The following is a 24,110-nucleotide window of genomic DNA, read 5'->3' as shown; positions in this document are numbered from 1 at the left end:
TGTGTGTGTGTGTGTGTGTGTGTGTGTGTGTGTGTCTTACCATCGCAGGTGAAGGTGAGTGGTTCTCTAAAGTGGTCGCTGATGACCGTAACCTTGACGCTGACCCCTAACCCCTGTTGCAGCTCTTCAGGCCCCACTGAGGGTGTCCACACAAACCCTGTGTTCTTAGACTGGTCACTGCACGGATATGCTGACCGCAATCTGAACACAACACACAGTCATGATCATTAACAGGTAATGAATAGCCTGACAACACACAGTCACCACAACCTGACCACAATACAATCACAACAAAACCACCACACAGCAATGTTTCTAAACAGCCTGACTGAGGGTGAGGGTGACATTTGGGCCCAATCCCAAATCAACCCCTAAACAATACGCCCTATGTGGAGTTCTGAGAGGATTTGACAGGTGTAGGCAATATGGCAATAGCTCCATCTTGCATTCTAATACTGTGGGTGGAAGTTTCACCATGTGGCTTATATCAATCAAATCCTACACAAGTACATAGGGTTCGATTTGGGATTGGGCCAAACACTTACACATCGAGCATGTGGCAGAAGGCGGCCACCTCCTCGTCTCTCTCCTCTGACACCTGGAAGAGCTCATAGCCAAAACCATTGAGCCTGGTGCCCAGGGACACCTGTCAATCACACACAGAGACACCTGTCAATCACACACAGAGACACAGGAACGATCAGAGTCACAACTGAAGGTAATGGAACATTCAGAGTAACAGAACTCAAAGTAATGAAAAACAGCTGTGCTGGACTTGACTGGATTGAAGTAAACTGGGGATAGAAAAAAACTAGACATTTCAAGGCCTCTTTATTTGTTTCTAGGTTTCCTTATGGAAAAATGGAATGAGGGTATGAGGTAACAACGTTAGATGGGGATTAATGCTATGTCATGCTAAGTCACGTAATGAAGCTGTCGTGAACCTGTTGTAACCCTGTCACAGGGTGAGTAGTTACCGGGTCAGCCGACACTCTGTGCTGGTTCTTGTTGCTCTTTTGGATAGGTACGTAGGTGCGGGGGGGCACCTGAGGGGGGAGCGTCTTGCTCCGAGCCAACGGTTTCCCTGATTGGTCCCCGTTGGCCCGCCTACCCCTTGGCGATGGCAACTCCCCATTGAGCTTGGAGAGAGCGTCGTTGAGGCTCTCGTAGTTTAGCGTCTCCCCTAACGACAGTTTGGGCTGGTCCACCTCAGGGGTGAACAGGTTGACATCTCGGGGAGTCGTAGTGGGTCGGGGGGGCAGGAAGGGCTCAGAGGAAGGGAGTAGAGGGGTCCTGGGGGGTACAGCAGGAGGAGGGTCATCAGGACGAGGGGGGAAGCCTTTAGGCAGAGTCAGAGAAGAACCAAAGCTAGACCCTGACTCCCCATAGCTGGAACTCAAGTAGTCTCCCTTCCCTGGAGTATCCAGGATGTAGATGGGCTCCCTGGCCCTGGCTGGGGAGGGCTGTGGGGAGTGGGACCCCCCAGGCTGGAGGTGGTGGAGGGAGAGGTCTGAGCCAGATAATCCTCTTAGCAAACTCCTTCCAGGAGGACTAAGGCTGGGGCGGGGTGGGAGGGGGCGATCGACCTGCCTCTGGCCCTCCCAGGGTGGTAGGGTAGGTACCTTCCCACCACCCTGGCTGCTGGTCCCCTGGTTGTCCCCCCCCTTGTCCTGTTTGAGTCTGGACAGGGCATCATACTCCATCTGTAGGGCTTCAGCCAGTACCAGCTCTCTCTGGCTCAAGCCCAGGGAATCCAGTCCCCAGGGACCCTCGCTATCCTTCTGAGTTTGTGCTGCCGACATGCTCCTACAGGGGGCGCCACCACTGACAGGAGAGGAAAACACCGGTGCTAGGGCTTCCAGAGAAGAGACATTGGGCTCAGAATACGCTCTGTGGAGAGAGAGTTTATCAGAAAGAGTAATAAAAAAAGTAATTCAAGTCAAAGGGAGAATGAGGGATATGTTTCTCTTCTGCCAAAGACGCCAAATGCTCTCAGTTCAATGTGTATTCCACAGCTATTACCCACCCCCTTTAATTGAATCTTCAATTTTCTCTGTAACATTAAAGATGCACTACGCAGAAATTGCTCCGACATTTCCTGGTTGCTAAAATTAGAATAGTTTGCCTAATTTCAGTGTATGTGACAAAAGAAGAATGAACAGTGTAGAGAATCATTGTACCATCTAAACAGCTGTGAAATAGATTTTACAAATGTACAAATATTGCATTTTCAAAACCAAAAGTAAAAAACGCAAAAACAAACTTCAGTACGAGAAGCATAGAAATAGTGTACATAGAACAGATCTACTGCTTCTTAGACGTGCTTTCAATGAGAATGATAGACCTATAACAGATTTCTATGTGAATTTGGTCAGGTCAGCCAAAAAGTTACATATCACAGCTTTAAAGGGCTGCAGGGACAGTTTATAAACCATCATAAAGGAACAAAATGTATTATATTGGACAAGTCTTATGTAAAGAAGATGAACATATTATTCCTCGAACAGGCAACTGCAGCTCAGTAGAATCACAGCCTAGTTTCTTTAACTACCCCCATGTGCATGTTTAACCCATAATATGGCCTCACACACATGCACGCACACAGACACACAGGCCATGACACACAAAAAACACAGCAGAGGAAAACATGGTTGAGGGAGAGGCTGGGTCAGCATTCTCTCTCAATACAAAGGGCTTTATTGGCACGGGAAACATATGTTTACATTGCCAAAGCAAGTGAAATAGATAATAAACAAAAGCAAAATGAACAATAATACATTAACAGTAAACATTACACTGAAAAAAGTTCCAAAGGAATCGAGACATTTCAAACGTCATGTTATTGCTATGTACAGTTTTATAACAATGTGCAAAAAGTAGAAAAGGGAAAATACCCATATTTGTCTTTGTTCTTCACTGGTTGACCTTTTCTTGTGGCAACAGGTCACAAATCTTGCTGCTTGCGATGGCACACTGGTATTTCACATACTAGATATGGGAGTTTATCAAAATGTGATTTGTTTTCAAATTCTTTGTGGGTCTGTGTAATATGAGGGAAATATATGTCTCTAATATGGTCATACATTGGGCAGGAGGTTAGGAAGTGTTGCTCAATTCCCTCCACATGTTTTAGCAGTGTGCACATAGCCTGTCTTCTCTTGAGAGCCAGGTCTGCCTACGGCGGCCTTTCTCAATAGCAAGGCTATGATCACGGAGTCTGCACATAGTCAAAGATTTCCTTTCAGTAACAGTGGTCAGGTATTCTGCCACTGTGTACTCTCTGTTTAGGGCCAAATAGCATTCTAGTTTACTGTTTTTTGTGTGAATTCTTTCCAATTTGTCAAGTCACAATTTTTTTGTCTGAGTCTAATTCTGTTGATGTGTCCCTTAACAGTTTTGGAAACTTTCGAGTGTTTTCTATCCAATACTACTAATTATATGCATATCCAAGCTTCTGGGCCCGAGTAACAGGCAGTTCACTTTGGGCACCTCATTCATCCAAACTTCCAAATACTGCCCCCTAGCCCGAAGAAGTTAAATGCTTTTTGGTAGGTTTCTACACTACTTTCCTTCCATGTATAGCATTTCTGAATATTATGCAGTTCCTTTAGCTTTGATGCCTCATGATTGAGTATTGCTCTGTTCAAGTAGACTATGATTTTGCTGTGATCTGATAGGGGTGTCAGTGGGCTGACTGAACACTCTGAGAGACTCTGGGTTGAGGTCAGTGAAAGTACAGTACTACTGCCAAGGGATGAGCTGTAGGTGTATGTAACGGATGTGAAACGCTAGCTTAGTTAGCGGTGCGCGCTTAGCGGTATTGATGGCTGTCGATGGCAAAATCCCTTGCATCACATTTTCAAACTGGGCGAACAAAATACAAAAATACAATACCTGTTGTTAAATGGGAAACAGCACGTTAGTTGTGCAGGGCTTAGCGGTATCGATGGCTGTCGGTGGCAAATTCTGTAGCATGAAGACAACTGTGTTAGCAGTGGCTTATGTGACCATTACATCGGTGTATGCTAGCTAACAACCTTATTTACAGCAATCATATGCCAAAGCACACCCCAGAAAGCCCCTCAATCCCCATACCGGGGTGCGAACCAGGGACCCTCTGCACACATCAACAACAGTCACCCACGAAGCATCGTTACCCATCGCTCCCACAAAAGCCGCAGCCCTTGCAGAGCAAGGGGAATTAATACTTCAAGGTCTCAGAGCAAGTGACGTCACCGATTGAAACGCTATTTAGCACGCACCGCTAACTAAGCTAGCCGTTTCACATCCATTACACTCCTCCTTTTTCCGCAGCAACCAGTGAACCGGGTCACGGCACCAATGTAACAGTATAACTTTAGACCGTCCCCTCGCCCATACCTGGGCACGAACCAGGGACCCTCTGCACACATCAACAACAGTCACCCTCGAAGCATCGCTACCCATCGCTCCACAAAAGCCGCGGCCCTTGCAGAGCAAGGGGAACTACTACTTCAAGGTCTCAGAGCAAGTGACGTCACCGATTGAAACGCTATTTAGCGCGCACCGCTAACTAAGCTAGCCGTTTCACATCCGTTACATGTACATACCATAAGAGTCCCCTCGAAACCTGCCATTGACTATGTACAGACCCAGCACGCGACAGAACTGCAGGAGCTGTGACTTGTTTTTGTTGGTTGTTTTGTCATAGTTGTGTCTAGGGGGGAGGCATATTTGGGAGGAAATGCTGTCACCTCCAGGTAGGTGTCTGTCCCCCTGTTTGCTAAGAGTGACAGGTTCTTGTCCAGTTCTGGCTTTTGCATTTGTATTTATCATGGATCCCCATTAGCTGCTGCCAAAGCAGCAGCTACTCTTCCTGGGGTCCAGCTAAATTAAGGCAGTTAATACAATTTTAAAACATTCCAATACATTCACAGATTTCACAACACACTGTGCCCTCAGGCCCCTACTCCACCACATATCTACATGACTAAATCCATGTGTATGTATAGTGCGTATGTTATCGTATGTGTGTGTGTATGCATGCGTCTGTGCCAATGTTTGTGTTGCTTCACAGTCGCCGCTGTTCCATAAGGTGTTTTTTGTATCTGTTTTTTTAAATCTAATTTTACTGCTTGCGTCAGTTAATTGATTTGGAATAGAGTTCCATGTAGTCATGGCTCAATGTAGTACTGTGTTCCTCCCATAGTCTGTTCTGGACTTGGGGACTGTCAAGAGACCTCATGTGGTATGTCTTGTGGGGTATGCATGGGTGTTCGAGCCTTGTGCAAATAGTTTAGACAGACAGCTCAGTGCATTCAACATGTAAATACCATCATTTCTGGACTATTAAGCGCACCTGAATATAAACCACACCCACTGAATTATTAAAAAATATGTATTTTGTACATAAATAAGCCGCAGGTGCCTACCGGTACATTGAAACAAATGAACTTTACACAGCCTTTAAACGAAACACGGCTTGTAACAAAAATAAATAGGCTTTAACGAAACACGGCTTGTAACAAAAATGTAAAAAATAGCTGTAAACAGTAGCCTACCAAGAAAGTCATTGGTCACTATCTTCCTCCTCCTGTGCACTGAAACCACTGAAGTCATCTCCTTCGGTGTCGGAGTTGAATAGCCTCAGAATTGCTTCATCCGGTGTTGGATCGCTGCCCTCTTCAACACGCAGCAGTCCAGCCTTTCGAAACCCGTTGATGATAGTGGATTTTTTGACAATGCTCCACGCTGTCAGTAGCTCTATTTCCTTTTCCAACAGCCAGATCGATCGCCTTCAACTTGAAAGCTGCATCATATGCATTTCTCCGAGTCTTTGCCATGATGAGGGTGACAAAATGACTACCGTAATCAGAATGATGGGAAGTTTGAGCGCGCTCGATTTACGTCACATTATGTGACGGTTCTCAGTTTTTTGGCGGCATGAATCTTGTGAAAGCGGGAAAAATCCATAAATTAGCCGCGTCATTGTATAAACCGCGAGGTTCAAAGCGTGGGAAAAAAGTAGCGGCTTATAGTCCGGAAATTACGGTACCTCTCATAAATAAAGGTGGTGATGAAGTCAATCTCTCCTCCACTTTGAGCCAAGAGAGATTGACATGCATATTATTAATATTAGCTCTGTGTACATCCAATGGCCAGCCGTGCTGCCCTGTTCTGAGCCAATGGCAATTTTGAACAGTAGTCAAGATGCCACAAAACTAGGGCCTGTAGGACATGCCTTGTTGATAGTGTTGTTAAGGCAGAGCATCGCTTTATTATGGACAGACTTCTCCCCAACTTAACTACTACTGCATCAATATGTTTTGACCAACTACTGTTACTCCAAGCAGTTTAGTCATCTCAAGTTGCTCAACTTCCACATGATTTATTACAAGATTATAGTTGAGGGAGGCTTAGGGTTTAGTGAGTGTTTTGTTCCAAATACAATGCTTTTAGTTTTATAAATATTTAGGGCAAACTTATTCCTTGCTACCCACTCTAAAACTAACTGCAGCTCTTTGTTACAGTCATTTCAGTCGCTGTAGTAGCTGACGTGTATAGTGTTGAGTCATCCACATACATAGAAACTCTACTTTACTTTACTCAATCAAGTGGCATATCGTTAGTAAAAAAGCAAGGGGTCTAAACAGCTACCCTGGGGAATTCCTGATTCTAACTAGATTATATTTGATAGGCTTCCATTAAAAGAACACCCTCTGTGTTCTGTTAGACAAGTAACTCTTTATCCACATTATAGCAGGGGGTGTAAAGTCATAACACAAATGTTTTCCAGCAGCAGACTATGATCAATAATGTCAACAGCTACACTAAAGTCTAACAAGACATCCCCCACAATCATTTTATCATCAATTTCTCATTTGTGTAAGTGCTGTGCTTGTTGAGTGTCCTTCCCTATAAGCATGGTGAAACTCTGTGGCATGTAAGTTGCCACAGACTGGCTCATGTCCCTGGGCCTTGAAATGGTTGATCTCACCCTCTAGGATGGAGAAGCTGTCATTGTTAAAGTATGGGGATTCTAATGGGGTGGGGGATGGGGTGGGGGGTATAGGTAGCCCACAAGGACATTTTTCTCTGTTGAGATAATTCCCTAATTAATTTCTAGCCAGTTGTAAAATGTTCCTGTTTTGACTAATTTAATAGAGTGGGTTAGATCTGCTCTATACTAAATTAGCATACCAAGTCTCTTCCCTGTTTCACACCTGGTAGTTTGGTGAATGGGACTACCAGCTCTCTGTAACCTAGAGGACAACCAGTGGGCCCGTCTCCTCTATACCATGTTTCTTATAGGATGACAATGACGGTCTTTCAAATTTATTTGATGAAGTCTGGGTTCCTGCTCTTTAGGCCAAAGGCAGATGACCTCAGACCTTGTATATTACAGGTTGTCTCTCTGTCATGTGACTGCTCTCTTCCCTACATCCCGCTCTATTCTCTCTCTGTGTGAGAGGCCCGAGTTGTGTATGGGAAAGCCTTCATGGTCCTGAATCAGACAAGCTAACACTCAAATGTAAGGAACTTGCCTATCGACCCTGCATTAAAGACTAAAATTTGTTTAAGAAAATTGTGATTAATAAAAATATATAACAGTTTCATTTAAGGACCAAAAAAATGGACAGCTGTGCCATATGGATTGCAAAATAGTTTGGATGAGATGTGATGCACTGATTCCATGGCACATGGTTTACAAATTAATACGCAAAACAAAGCTGTATTCAAAACTTCAAATTTTTCCATTTAAATTACACAAAATTCTTTCAACCAATATAATGTTATATAGTGGGGAGAACAAGTATTTGATAACCTGCAAAATCGTCAGTGTTTCCTACTTACAAAGCATGTAGAGGTCTGTAATTTTTATCATAGGTACACTTCAACTGTGAGAGACAGAATCTAAAACAAAATAAAAATCACATTGTATGATTTTTAAGTCATTAATTTGTATTTTATTGCATGACATAAGTATTTGATCACCTACCAACCAGTAAGAATTCCGGCTCTCACAGACCTGTTAGTTTTTCTTTAAGAAGCCCTCCTGTTCTCCACTCATTACCTGTATTTACTGCACCTGTTTGAACTTGTTACCTGTATAAAAGACACCTGTCCACACACTCAATCAAACAGACTCCAACCTCTCCACAATGGCCAAGACCAGAGAGCTGTGTAAGGACATCAGGGATAAAATTGTAGACCTGCACAAGGCTGGGATGGGCTACAGGACAATAGGCAAGCAGTTTGGTGAGAAGGTAACAACTGCTGGTGCAATTATTCGAAAAGGGAAGAAGTTCAAGATGACAATCACCCTCGGTCTGGGGCTCCATGCAAGATCTCACCTCGTGGGGCATCAATGATCATGAGGAAGGTGAGGGATCTGGTCAATGACCAGAAGAGAGCTGGGACCACAGTCTCAAAGAAAACCATTAGTAACACACTACGCCGTCATGGATTAAAATCCTGCAGAGCACGCAAGGTCCCCCTGCTCAAGCCAGCGCATGTCCAGGCCCGCCTGAAGTTTGCCAATGACCATCTGGATGATCCAGAGGAGGAATGGGAGGTCATGTGGTCTGATGAGAAAAAAATAGAGCTTTTTGGTCTAAACTCCACTCGCCGTGTTTGGAGGAAGAAAAAGGATGAGTACAACCCCAAGAACACCATCCCAACCGTGAAGAAGGGAGGTGGAAACAGCCTTCTTTGGGGGATGCTGTTCAGCAAAGGGGACAGGACGACTGCACCGTATTGAGCGGAGGATGGATGGGGCCATGTATCGCGAGATCTTGGCCAACAACCTCATTCCCTCAGTAAGAGCATTGAAGATGGGTCGTGGCTGGGTCTTCCAGCATGACAACGACCCGAAACACACAGGCAGGGCAACTAAGGAGTGGCTCCGTAAGAAGCATCTCAAGGTCCTGGAGTGGCCTAGCCAGTCTTCAGACCTGAACCAAATAGAACATTTTTGGAGGGAGCTGAAAGTCCGTATTGCCCCGCGACAGCCCTGAAACCTGAAGGATCTGGAGAAGGTCTGTATGGAGGAGTGGGCCAAAATCCCTGCTGCAGTGTGTGCAAACCTGGTCAAGAACTACAGGAAACGTATGATCTCTGTAATTGCAAACAAAGGTTTCTGTACCAAATATTAAGTTCTGCTTTTCTGATGTATCAAATACTTATGTCATGCAATAAAATGCTAATTAATTACTTAAAAATCATACAATGTGATTTTCTGGATTTTTGTTTTAGATTCCGTCTCTCACAGTTGAAGTGTACCTATGATAAAAATTACAGACCTCTACATGCTTTGTAGTAGGAAAACCTGCAAAATCGGCAGTGTATCAAATACTTGTTCTCCTCACTGTATATAGGGATGCACGATATATCGGAATCAGCCGATATTAGCTAAAAATGCCAACATCTCTGATGTGCATACCTACACATGCAACACAGCATTCCTACCAAGCACTGTGTGTCAAGCTATGATGACCCTGGCTCTCATGATGACCGCCACAGGAAAGGAAGACCCAGAGTTACCTCTGCTGCAGAGGATAAGTTCATTAGAATTACCAGCCTCAGAAATTGCAGCCCAAATAAATGCTTCACAGAGTTGAAGTAACAGACACATCAACATCACTGCGTGAATCTGGAGACTGCGAGAATCAGGCCTTCATGGTCGATTTGCTGCAAATAAACCACTACTAAAGGACACCAATTGAAATGGTTTGGGATGAGGTGAACTGCAGAGTGATGGAAAAGCAGTCAACAAGTCCTCAGCATGTGGGAACTCCTTCAAGACTGTTGGAAAAGCATTCCAGCTGTAGTGGGTTGAGAGAATGCCAAGAGTGTGCAAAGATGTCATCAAGGCAAAGGGTGGCTACTTTGAAGAATTGAAAATAACACATTTTGATTTGTTTAACACTTTTTTGGTCACTACATGATTCCATGTGTTATTTCATAGTTTTGATGTCTTCACTATTATTATATGATGTAGAAAACAGTAGAAATAATTTGAAACCTTTGACTGGGACTGACTGACTGACTGACTGACTGACTGACTGACTGACTGACTGACTGTATGTATGTATGTATGTATGCATGTATGTATGCAGTTGAAAGTTTACATACACTTAGGTTGAAGTCATTAAAACTAGTTTTTCAACCACTCCACAAATGTATTGTTAACAAACTATAGTTGTGTCAAGTTGGTTAGGACATCTACTTTGTGCATGACACAAGTCATTTTTCCAACAATTGTTTACAGACGGATTATTTCACTTACAACTCACTGTATCACAATTCCAGTGGGTCAGAAGTTTACATACACTAAGTTGACTGTGCCTTTAAACAGCTTGGAAAATTAATTCCAGAAAATGATGTCATGGATTTAGAAGCTTCTGATAGGCTAATTGACATAATTTGAGTCAATTGGAGGTGTGTGTACCTGTGGATGTATTTCAAGGCCTACCTTCAAACTCAGTGCCTCTGATTGACATCAAAAGAAAATCATTTGACCTCTGTCATTGCCAACAATGGGTATATAACAAAGTATTGAGATAAACTTTTGTTATTGACCAAATACTTATTTTCCACCATAATTTGCAAATAAATTCATAAAAAATCCTACAATGTGATTTTCTGGAATTTTTTTTCTCATTTTGTCTGTCATAGTTGAAGTGTACCTATGATGAAAATTACAGGCTCTCATCTTTTTAAGTGGGAGAACTTGCACAATTGGTGGCTGATTAAATACTTATTAATATTAATATTATAGCTGATCTACCCATTAAAATGTTTTATAAAATACAGTCTGGTCTCTGAGACAATACATCTGGTTCCCTCTGCCTCTGTTATGACCTCTCCTGACCCGGTTACCATGGAGACCAGGCCTGCCACTCCCACTGAGACCCAGAGTGTGACCTCCCGCTCAGAATACCTTCCTCCAGGAAGTTCTCACAGGGTGTGTGTTTGCATTCGTGTGTGTGCACGTGTGCATGGTGGAATGCCCCAAAAATAGAGGGAAAGCAGACAGCTTTCTATCATCTGTTCAGTTGGAGCCTTATGGTGCTCCTGACTCTGACCTCCTTTATCCTGGCTGACAGCTTGACACAACTGATGGGGAAACGTGTATGTCAGGCCTACTGTAGCTCTGTGGCGCTTCTATAGCAGGCAGCTTTTATTTCCTATGGAATGGAAAAGAGATTATTACACAAACCCTTTCCCAGCCAAACAGTCAAACCAAGGCCCAGGGAGAGAATATACTGACTCAACTCAGAGTAGAACCCTTATGGGACATTTGACCAGCAGATAATTAACAATACAGTGTGTTTCCTCCCTCCTGTTTCAACAAAGTGTGTGTGAGAGAGAGAGAGAGAAAGAGAGTGAAAAGGACAAGTTAAGAGGAAAGTGAGAGGTATGTAAAAAAACAAACATTCTGATCACATCAATCAGCACCTTTGTCAATCAGCTTCCATTTCAACACCCTGTTCCATTCTAAGCTTCTGGGTTGTGGTGAGATGAGATGTCAGGAATACATTAGAGAGACAGAACATCACAACTTTAATGAACAAGACTGCCAAGACGTGAGACTGTGTGTGTGTCTCCTCTAATAAATTAGCCAGCCAAGACCCAGACATGTTTATAAACACAGGCTCAGCTCCAGACGCCAACAGATTATTATTATGTTACCTTTATTTAACCAGGCAAGTCAGTTAAGAACAAATTCTTATTTACAATGACGGCCTACAAGATGAAGAATCACGCATGCACACACGCACACACACACACACACAAAAGAAAAGACGGATGTATTGGCTCTCTCTGTAACCAGGCAACACTATCCATACATTGAATAACAGTCAATCTCCTTTAGTGTCAGCCATTTGGTTTCTACGGAGAGGAAGCTCCAGTGCAGGAGAGATGGCAGGGCCTGGCCAGTAGCCCGGGGGGAGCAACCCAGAGTGGGGCCGAGGAGAGGGGAGGGAAGAAGTGGAGATGGAGGGGCCACATTGTTGGAGAGGGATGAAGTGGGGGTGGTTAGGGGATGTGGGGACCAAGGCCAGATCCAACCCCCTGGAATCTTTCCCCCAGAGGCATATAATCCCATTCAATTAGAGGTGGGGTTCACAGACTGAAAGAACAAAGGATGGGGAGGGGGGCTGTGTGTGTGTCACGTGAGGAGGGTCAGACTCAGATTTGTTCACACAGCTTGGCAGTCCAGAGACAAAGGGGCCGCTGTCATCACCACACCCACACCCCTCCCCCACCAACCCAACCCACACACACACACTAAACCGCTTAAGTATACAACAACAGTTGCAGCACCCCTTACTGCTACAGCCAGCTGATGCCAGACTAATGACACTACAGAGATGTCACACATTCACACATCCCTCTCTCATCCCCCATCATCCCTCACATCCTCCCTCCACCTCTCCCACAGACTGAACGTCATGACATCCCACTCACTCTTTTCTGTTTGCATAGACACAAACGTTAACACAGATGGAAATACACACACAGACACGAGACTACAGACATCCTAGTCTTATAAACAGTTTGTGTTTTATATGAACTCAGTAAAATCTTTGAAATTGTTGCATGTCGTGTTTACATTTTTGTTCAGTTTTAGAGTCTCTTTTTTTTTTTTTTTTACTTTCAATTCTCCCTCACTTTTATTTTGGTGATTGTACATTTATATAATATAAATTATTTATAATATAAATAATAGATAATATTATTAAAAAACTATATAGGTCCATTATCTTTTCTACCTACTTTATATCACCCAAGGCTGTTAATGGCCAAAAGATCTCTGCCAGATCATGACATAAAACGGCATAACAGGACATAATCCTTGGCAGAGGTCATGTGAGGTAGGGTAACTGCCTCGAAAAAAAATCTGTTCAGAGAAATTTGAAATGATCCACACATCCCAATTCATAAACAATCCCTTTCCTATTCTCTGTTGGTTCTCTGCAGTGCATACCTATATTAGAAATAATGGTCCCATATCCACAGTCGATAAAACAACAACCTGACCACAACCAGACTAACTGGTCTGACAGCTGATCCTAAATCCTACTGGATGTGTCAACAACATTACAGCAACGTTTGCTAATGTTAGGTCCTAACCTCTTTGGTTAATTGTTTGGTTAATTGGAAGGGTAGCCCTCAGTGATCTAATATCAGTGACAGTGATGTCTGTCAATCACATGGTATACCACATAAGCTTTATAATAGAGGATCTAGCAATGAAGTAACCTGTGCTACACATTGTAACAAACTAGGAAGTACTTGCATTATGGTGTACTTGACACTTAGGTAATGATGCACCGATATTACATTTTTGGACGATTTCCGATATTTTCCTTGCCCCCTCCCCCCAAAAAAATTATACCGATAACCAATATTACATTGTTTTGCTGCCTTTTAAGTATTCTAGTACAGTTAATTCGTGACTCCCCATCCCGGATCCGGGAGCGTAATCATCGCCTGACACTAATTAGCCTAACGCAACGGACATAAATATCCCTAGAAAATATTCCTATTTATGAAAATCACAAATGAAATATATTGAGACACAGCTTAGCCTTTTGTTAATCACCCTGTCATCTAAGATTTTCAAAATATGCTTTACAGCCAAAGCTAGACAAGCATTTGTGTACGTTTATTGATAGCCTAGCATAGCATTATGCATTGCTAGCAGCAGGCAACCTTGTCACAAATCAGAAAAGCAATCAAATGAAATTGTTTACCTTTGATGAACTTCAGATGTTTTCACTCACGAGACTCCCAGGTAGATAGCCAAAGTTCATTTTTTCAGGAAATTAGCTTTAAAACTGCAATATTTTCTCTCGGTGCATGTCAAAATGTGTAGAATTGCAAGAAATTTGCTTTAAACTAGAGGTCGACCAATGAATCGATTATGGCCGATTACATTGCATTCCACGAGGAACCTACGTGGCAGGCTGACCACCTGTTACGCGAGTGCAGCAAGAAGCCAAAGTAAGTTGCTAGCTAGCATTAAACGTATCTTATAAAAAAAAAACAATCAATCTTCACAACTAGTTAACTACACATGGTTGATGATATTACTAGGTTAACTAGCTTGTCCTGCATTGCATATTATCAATGTGATACCTGTTAATTTATCATCGAATAACACCAAATAGGTGATGATTTAACAAAAGCACAATCGAATGTACCTAGCCATAAACATCAATGCCTTTCTTAAAATCAATACACAGAAGTATATTTTTTTAAATCTGCATATTTAGTTAAAATAAATTAATGTTAGCAGGCAATATTAACGAATTAACTTTAATGTTAATTAACTAACTGTCACTTCTCTTGCGTTCATTGCATGCAGATTCAGGGTATATGCAACAGTTTGGGCCGGCTTCCTGGCTCTTTGCAAACTAATTTTCCAGAATTTGACATATTTATGACATAACATTGAAGGATGTGCAATGTAACAGCAATATTTAGACTTAGGTTTGCCACCCGTTCGATAAAATACGGAATGGTTCTGTATTTCACTGAAAGAATAAATGTTTTGTTTTCAAAATGATAGTTTCCGGATTTTACCATATTAATGACCGAAGGCTCGTATTTCTGTGTTTACTAAATTATAATTAAGTCTATGATTTGATATTTGATAGAGCAGTCTGACTGAGCGGTGCTAGGCAGCAGCAGGCTTGTAACCATTCATTCAAACATTACTTCATTTGCCAGCAGGTCTTAGCAATGCTTGAAGCACAGCACAGCACAGCACAACTACTTCTCTGATAGAGTTCAGTGTGTCAAATCGGAGGGCCTGTTGTCCGGGCCTCTGGCAGTCTCTATGGGGGTGCCTCAGGGTTCAATTCTTGGACCGACTCTCTTCTCTGTATACATCAATGATGCCACTCTTGCTGCTGGTGAGTCTCTGATCCACCTCTACGCAGACAACACCATTCTGTATACTTCTGGCCCTTCTTTGGACACTGTTAACAGGACACAAACTCCAGACTAGAGGTCGACCGATTATGATTTTTCAACGCCGATACCGATACCGATTATTGGAGGACCAAAAAAGCTGATACTGATTAATTGGCCGATTATTTTTATTTTTTTGTTGTAATATTGACAATTAAAACAATACTGAATAAACATTTATTTTAACTTAATATAATACATCAATAAAATCAATTTAGCCTCAAGTAAATAATGAAACATGTTCAATTTGGTTTAAATAATGCAAAAACAAAGTGTTGGAGAAGTAAAAGTGCAATATGTGCTATGTAAGAAAGCTAACGTTTCAGTTCCTTGCGCAGAACATGAGAACATATGAAAGCTGGTGGTTCCTTTTAACATGAGTCTTCAATATTCCCAGGTAAGAAGTTTTAGATTGTAGTTATTATAGGAATCATAGGACTATTTCCCTCTATACCATTTGTATTTCATATACCTTTGACTATTGGATGTTCTTATCGGCACTTTAGTATTGCCAGTGTAACAATTTAGCTTCAGTCTCTCTCCTCGCTCCTCCCTGGGCTCAAACCAGCAACACAACGACAACAGCCACCATTGAAGCAGCATTACCCATGCAGAGCAAGGGGAACAACTACTAGAAGGCTCAGAGCGAGTGACGTTTGAAACGCTATTAGCGTGCACTAACACCAGCCTCATCTCGGGAGTTGATAGGCTTGAAGTCATAAACAGCGCAATGCTTGACGCACAACGAAGAGCTTCTGGCAAAACTTGTATGCTCAGTCAGATTATATGCAACGCAGGACACGCTAAATAATATCTAGTAATATCATCAACCATGTGTAGTTAACTAGTGATTATGATTGATTGTATAAAAAACAATAAGTTTAATGCTAGTTAGCAACTTACCTTGGCTTACTGCATTCGTGTAACAGGCAGGCTCCTCGTGGAGTGCAACGAGAGAGAGGCAGGTCGTTATTGCGTAGGACTAGTTAACTGTAAGGTTGCAAGATTAGATCCCCCGAGCTGACAAGGTGAAAAATCTGTCGTTCTGCCCCTGAACGAGGCAGTTAATTAACCCACCGTTCCTAGGCCGTCATTGAAAATAAGAATGTGTTCTTAACTGACTTGCCTAGTTAAATAAAGGTTTTTTTAAAAAATGGCAAATCGGCACCCAAAAATACAGATTTCCGATTATTATGAAAACTTGAAATCGGCCCTAATTAATCGGCCATTCCGATTAATCGGTCGACCTCTACTCCAGACGAGCTTCAACGCCATACAACTCTCCTTCCGTGGCCTCCAATTGCTCTTAAATGCAAGTAAAACTAAATGCATGCTCTTCGATCGCTGTCTGCACCTACCCACCCGTCCAATATCACTACTCTGGACGGTTCTGACTTAGAATACGTGGACAACTACAAATACTTAGGTGTCTGGTTAGACTGTAAAATCTCCTTCCAGACTCACATCAAACATCTCCAATCCAAAGTTAAATCTAGAATTGGCTTCCTATTTCGCAACAAAGCATCCTTCACGCATGCTGCCAAACATACCCTTGTAAAACTGACCATCCTACCAATCCTCGACCTCGGCGATGTCATTTACAAAATAGCCTCCAATACCCTACTCAATAAATTGGATGCAGTCTATCACAGTGCCATCCGTTTTGTCACCAAAGCCCTATATACTACCCACCACTGCGACCTGTACGCTCTCGTTGGCTGGCCCTCGCTTCATACTCGTCGCCAAACCCACTGGCTCCAGGTCATCTACAAGACCATGCTAGGTATAGTCCCCCCTTATCTCAGCTCGCTGGTCACCATAGCAGCACCCACCTGTAGCACACGCTCCAGCAGGTATATCTCTCTGGTCACCCCCCAAAACCAATTCTTCCTTTGGTCGCCTCTCCTTCCAGTTCTCTGCTGCCAATGACTGGAACGAACTACAAAAATCCCTGAAACTGGAAACACTTATCTCCCTCATTAGCTTTAAGCACCAGCTGTCAGAGCAGCTCACAGATTACTGCACCTGTACATAGCCCATCTATAATTTAGCCCAAACAACTACCTCTCCCCCTACTGTATTTAATTTATTTAGCTCCTTTGCACCCCATTATCTCTCTACCTTGCACATTCTTCCACTGCAAATCTACCATTCCAGCGTTTTACTCGCTATATTGTATTTACTTCACCACCATGGCCTTTTTTTGCCTTTACCTCCCTTATCTCACCTCATTTGCTCACATTGTATATAGACTTCCTTTTCCTCTGTATTATTGACTGTATGTTTGTTTTACTCCATTTGTAACTCTGTGTTGTTGTATGTGTCTAACTGCTTTGCTTTATCTTGTCCAGGTCGCAATTGTAAATGAGAACTTGTTCTTAATTAAGTCTACCCCCTCCTTTTTCGAACATTCTGTTAAAAATCGCGCAACTTTTCAGCGTCCTGCTACTCATGCCAGGAATATAGTATATGCATATGATTAGTATGTGTGGATAGAAAACACTCTGAAGTTTCTAAAACTGGTTAAATCACGGCTGTGACTATAACAGATCGTGTGTTTCATCGAAAAGCGCAAGAAAAACTGCTCTCTGAAAGCTAAAAATAATTTCCATGCGTCACTTTCATGGGTTGTTAAAAGGGCACAAAATTAATTATGGACCTGCATGCAATTCCTCCAGATTCCACACGATGTCGCCATTGTCGTCATTTTCCAGGGACTTTTTTGTTGGTAAATCCAACTAACTGGATTCAATTTCTTCCGGTCTCCGCCAGGATGTTGTGAGGTGCACATTTTCAGCCATTGATTTGAAGACGAGGAGCTATTGAATATACATCGCCCTGTAATCATTTTGATAGATTATAAACGTTTACTAATACCTAAAGTTGGATTACAAAAGTATTTCGAAGTGTTTTGTGAAAGTTTATCGTCGACTTTTTTAATTTAAAAAAATTACACTGCATTTTAAAACGATGTTTTTTTCTGAATTACACAGCTTCCATAGAAAGCTATTTTGGGTATATATGGACCGATTTAAACGAAAAAAAGACCCAATAGTGATGTTTATGGGGCATATAGGAGTGCCAAGAAAGAAGCTCGTCAAAGGTAATGAATGTTTTATATTTTATTTCTGCGTTTTGTGTAGCGCCGGCTACGCTAAATCTTGGGCATTAGGCATTTTGGGGTGTTGCATGCTATCAGATAATAGCTTCTCATGCTTTCGCCGAAAAGCATTTTAAAAATCTGACTTGTTGGCTAGGTTCACAACGAGTGTAGCTTTAATTCAATACCCTGCATGTGCATTTGGATGAACGTTTGAGTTTTAACGAGTACATTTAGCATTTAGCGTAGCGCATTTGCATTTCCAGGTGTCTACTTGAGACATCTGCGTCTCAAGTAGGAGCAAGAAGTTAACTTGCCTACCTGGTTAAATAAAGTGGGTGGGGGCGGGGAGGGGACAACATATTTCTATACCACAACGATGGGGGCGTCAAAAACTCTCTACAGTAGAGGTTTCATAATACCCAGAAAACCTAGCGGTCAAACAGGGAAATGATTCCAATCGTCTTATCACCATAAAGTTCTTCCATAGGAGATTTTGATGAAATTATACAGACCATAAATTCCAATTGGCTAAGCGTAAACTATCATCATTGTTAGCTCTGGCATCTTACTTGGAACCAAGGACTGATCACCCCAATCCACAAAAGTGAAGAAAAATTTGACCCCAATAACAACTGTGGGATATGTGTCAACAGCAACCTTGGGAAAATCCTCTGCGTTAACACGAACAGCAGACTCATACATTTCCTCAGTAACAACAATGTACAGAGCAAATGTCAAATTGTCTTTTTACCAAATTACCATACGACAGACCATGTTTTCACCATGCACAACCTAATTGACAAACAAACAAAGGCAAAGTCTCATGCTTTATGGATTTCAAAAAAGTTTTTGACTCAATTTGGAATGAGGTCTGCTATACAAATTGATGGAAAGTGGTGTTGGGAGAAAAACATACGACAATATAAAATCCATGTACACAAACAACAAGGGTGCAGTTAAAATGAGAAAAAATCACATTTATTTCCACAGGGCCGTGTGGTGAGACAGGGAGGTAGCTTGAGCCCCACCCTCTTCAACATATATATCAACAAATTTGCGAGGGCACTAGAACAGTCTGCAGCACCTGGCCTCACCCTCCTAGAATCTGAAGTCAAATGCCTACTGTTTGCTGATGATCTTATCCACAGATTTTGTCAGACCTGGGCCCTGACAGTAAATCTCAGTAAGACAAAAATAATGTTCCAAAGAAAGTCAGTGTCCAGGACAAGAAATACAAATTATTTCTAGACACCATTGCCCTAGAGCACACAAAACAAGTATACATATCTCGGCCTAAACATCAGCGCCAAAAAGCTGTGCACGATCTGAGAGACAAGGCAAGAAAGGCCTTCTATGCCATCAAAAGGAACATAAATTTCAACATACCAATTAGGATCTGGCTAAAAATACTTGAATCAGTTATAGCACCCATTGCCCTTTATGGTTGTGAGGTCTGGGGTCCGCTCACCAAACAAGAATTCACAAAATGGAACAAACACCAAATTGAGACTCTGCACGCAGAATTCTGCAAAAATATCCTCTGTGTACAACGTAAAACACCAAATAATGCATGCAGAGCCGATACCCGCTAATGATCAAAATCCAGAAAAGAGCCACTAAATTCTACAACAACCTAAAAGGAAGAAATACCCAACCTTCTATAACAAAGCCATCACCTACAGAGAGATGAATCAGGAGAAGAGTCCCCTAAGCAAGCCGGTCCTGAGGCTCTGTTCACAAACACACCCTACAGAGCCCCAGGACAGCAACACAATTAGACCCAACCAAATCATGAGAAAACAAAAATATAATTACTTGACACATTGGAAAGATTTATAAAAAAAAACAGACCACTGTGACTGAAAGGAAAGGTTTGACTATGTACAGACTCAGTGAGCATAGCCTTGCTATTGAGAAAGGCCACTGTAGGCAGACCTGGCTCTCTTGAGAAGGCAGGCTATGTGCACACTGCCCACAGAATGTGGTGGAAACTGAGCTGCACTTCCTAACCTCCTGTCAAATGTTTTACTATATTAGACACATATTTCCCTCAGATTACACAGACTTCGAAAACAAATCCAATTTTGATTAACTCTCAAGATGTGTGACCTGTCGCCACAAGAAACGGGCAAACAGTGAATAACAAACACCATTGCAAATTCAACCTATATTTATGTTAATTTATTTTCACTTGCACATCATTACAATACTGTATACAGACAATGACATTTGAAATGTCTTTATTCTTTTGGAGCTTTTGTGCTATCTATTTCACTTGCTTTGGCAATGTTAACATATGTTGCCAATGCCAAAAAAAGCACCTTAAATTGAGAGACAGGGAGAGAGTGTGTGAGTGTGTTCTGGGATCTGGTTCCCATATTCCAAAAGACAAATGGATTACAGTATGGATAGAAGGAAAACACCAGCCTACATAAAGTTTATTGCAAAAGTAGCTGCAGCGCATGATCATATAGCTCTGAGTATAGGCAGCCAGACTGTCAGGGACATGTGTTCATGATCATATAGCTCTGAGTATAGGCAGCCAGACTGTCAGGGACATGTGTTCATGATCATATAGCTCTGAGTATAGGCAGCCAGACTGTCAGGGACATGTGTTCATGATCATATAGCTCTGAGTATAGGCAGCCAGACTGTCAGGGACATGTGTTCATGATCATATAGCTCTGAGTATAGGCAGCCAGACTGTCAGGGACATGTGTTCATGATCATATAGCTCTGAGTATAGGCAGCCAGACTGTCAGGGGCATGTGTTCATGATCATATAGCTCTGAGTATAGGCAGCCAGACTGTCAGGGACATGTGTTCATGATCATATAGCTCTGAGTATAGGCAGCCAGACTGTCAGGGACATGTGTTCATGATCATATAGCTCTGAGTATAGGCAGCCAGACTGTCAGGGACATGTGTTCATGATCATATAGCTCTGAGTATAGGCAGCCAGACTGTCAGGGACATGTGTTCATGATCATATAGCTCTGAGTATAGGCAGCCAGACTGTCAGGGACATGTGTTCATGATCATATAGCTCTGAGTATAGGCAGCCAGACTGTCAGGGACATGTGTTCATGATCATATAGCTCTGAGTATAGGCAGCCAGACTGTCAGGGGCATGTGTTCATGAGTATACTAAAGACAGGAGAATATTATAAAGGTGTGTGAGGATGTGTGAGATAGCAAAAGGAAGGTTGTCAATCTCTTTCCCTCTTTGTCTCTCTAATTTACAACTTGATGACATCTTGGCAGATTTAATTGTTTATACTTGGTTAATTGCTTGCTATAAGCCCACCATGTGCACAATGTCACATGTGCCATGCCCTTTTCTCAAGAATGTCAAATGTCACTTGCCTGGAAACCCGACATTGAATTGCATTGAGCTCTACATCAGGCAGAAATTAGCATTTGAATCAGAAAAGTTTACTCAAAGGCTGTACATGCCAGAATGTTGAATAAAAGTATATTTTAATGTACTTTACCAGTTGTCCATGAGGTTGGTCCTGTTGGCGGTAGGAATGTGAGACAATATATCCAGTCTTATTACATAAACCTTTCAAAGGGCTGGTAGTGCGTTCGGATTTGTATCACCTGAAGCATGCACAGAACCATGTAAATATATGCAAGAGCTCAGCAAGTTCTTGTGATCATGCTTCAGGTTATATAAATCTGAAGCACTACCAGAGCTTTGAAAAATGTATGTAATTATTACATTCCTGTGGATATAACATTATTGTCTCACATTTCTACCGCCAAAAAGGCCACTGACAACCGGTAAAGTACGTGAACATATCATTTTATTCAACATTGGCTCGTACAGGTCATGATTCAAACGCTGATTTCTGCCCGACATAGAATTAAATGCAATTCAACGTCGGGTTTCTAGGCAAGAATGTCACCTGCTTAAAAGTCGAAACCCTACTACTATACATTTTCTCCACTAGCCCAGCAACCTGGCTGTTTGATGTCGCGGTTTGTTGGCTATTTCATGACATGTTCGACTGAATTCAACCTACCAACCTGACAGCTTTCGACTTCAAAACAATGCCACAGCAAATACTTTACTGGTGCAACCACGACATGGTTACACTGTAACGCCTATCTAAACGGTCAGAAATGGCATGACCGAGGTTTGATTATGATACATTGTAACACAACACATATAAAGCGATAGCCTATCCTGAATAGTGAGTTGTTGCCCACACTCTGGGCCTATTTCTTATTTCGTATTATCAGATCATTAGAAAAGTAGAAAATAGTCGTGGGCTATCCGCCTGTGCCTCGGTCTGCCACCGAACAGCGTCATTCTGTTCAGGCGACCAGCAACAGCGCAATCTGTATTTTACTGCAAGTAGACACGAGCGAGCTACCAACTTCACTGCTCACCAACTTCATTTGAAATGCAACAAAACACAATATTCCATCTGACATGGTTGGATTATTAATTCCTGGTGAAAACCCCCCTTACCTGCTTTAGCTTTATGGCCGCCAACGAGCTGGTGCCATAATATCCGAATTATTCTGCTTTCAGGCTGCTCAAATATTGATTCAAAATATTGTTGATTCCAAAATGTATCCAACAATTTCCGGTGTCTGATATTGTTGATATATCACGCATTAACGTGATTAAAGGCGAAAATCCGTACACGCGTCCCTAATTGTTGAATAATCCAGCCAGCCCCTCTTCACTATAAACCGGTTATTTAGCCTTTTTTTTGTTTTGCTGATCGGGTGCTCATCGCCTTCTCATCCGCGTGTGTGGGGCCGGAGCGGCAAGTGAGAATCACTTGGAGAAACGTGACCTCTGGCGGACAGTTTATGTAACAACAACCTTTTTGCTTGTTTCTATTTTGCCTGACTGAGAAGGGTGCAATTGCGGGAGGAAATTCGGTGCGTTCTTCTTCTTCTTCTTCTTCTTCGGTGGGGTTTTTCTAGGCATCCAACGTTATGATGCATTACCGCAATTTACTGTACTGGAGTGTGGGCCAGACGGGGAGAAACAAAATACTACCTGCCAGCCCCTTTGCTCTTAAAAAATATAACATATTTGAGACTATATCTAATGACGTTCTACTCAATATACTCTTTAAACTTATTTCCTGTATCCCTTCTCCCTCATACTAGATCTCATCTTCTCTCTTTCCCTCCAATAATGTCCACACTGTATCAGTACATGCTCCACTGTCTCTGTTTCCTGGCAATACTCACATTTTCCTGTTGGAAACTTTCCTATCACATGTAAGGTCTTATTCAACTGCCTGTGTCCCACCCATACGCTTGTAAATATAGCCTCCTCTCTTCTGTACCTTCCTGACGTTCTCCCCTCCCCAACTGTCCTCAGTACTTGAAATAAATGCCTGCCCTTAGTATCTCTATTCCAATGCTCCTGCCCTTAGTATCTCTATTCCACTGCTCCTGCCATTTCTCCTCCATCACTGTTCAATCATGCTTTTTGCCTCTGCCTTGCTCATTGAAACTACCACATCAACATCCCCACTACTTGTTTAGCCAGTACATCAACTGCCTCATTCCCCTCCACTCCCACGTGAGTTGGGACCCATGTAAATACTATCTGTATACCCATTTGTTTACTCCTGCCATGGGTTTGTAGCACCTCATAAAGCAGGTCTTGTCTGCTACGTGATATAAAGGACTGGAGACTCCTTAACACTGCACATGAATCAGAGTAAATAACTACTCTGTCTGGCTTAACTTCCTCCACCCATTGCAAAGCCAACAGTATGGCCATCATCTCCACCGTATATACAGCCAGATGATCTGTAATACGTTTCCTGACTCTTACGTCACATTCCTGCACTACAAATGCTGACCCAGTACGTCCTGTCATTGGATCTTTTGAACCATCTGTGTAAATGGCCACAACATCCTGATACACAGTATCCAGACGTCTCTTAAACCAATCAGATGGATCAACACCCTCCCTATCTTTCTGTAGTCTCTCCAACACTTCTAGATCTACTAGTGGAGGTGGGAGGAGCCATGGTGGATTCACAGGGATAGCTACCGTTGG

General features: G+C 42.4%; 1 protein-coding gene across 1 annotated transcript in view; it reads right to left on the bottom strand.

Annotated features, from left to right (window-relative positions):
• LOC139413711 (phosphatidylinositol 4-phosphate 3-kinase C2 domain-containing subunit beta-like) overlaps nt 1–22,828 on the bottom strand; it is a 72,575-nt gene extending 49,747 nt beyond the window's left edge. Inside the window, exons 1-4 of the mRNA XM_071161400.1 lie at nt 22,548–22,828; nt 978–1,890; nt 546–646; nt 41–201 (exon numbers count right to left, since the gene is read on the bottom strand). Coding sequence (XP_071017501.1) covers nt 41–201; nt 546–646; nt 978–1,802 — 1,087 coding nt within the window. The 5' untranslated portion in view covers nt 1,803–1,890; nt 22,548–22,828. The remainder of the gene's footprint in view (nt 1–40; nt 202–545; nt 647–977; nt 1,891–22,547) is intronic.
• Between the last annotated feature and the right edge of the window lie 1,282 nt (nt 22,829–24,110).

Source organism: Oncorhynchus clarkii, chromosome 7 (assembly GCF_045791955.1).
Source record: "Oncorhynchus clarkii lewisi isolate Uvic-CL-2024 chromosome 7, UVic_Ocla_1.0, whole genome shotgun sequence".
Lineage (NCBI taxonomy): Eukaryota > Metazoa > Chordata > Actinopteri > Salmoniformes > Salmonidae > Oncorhynchus > Oncorhynchus clarkii.
This window is presented reverse-complemented; position numbering and strand designations above follow the sequence as displayed.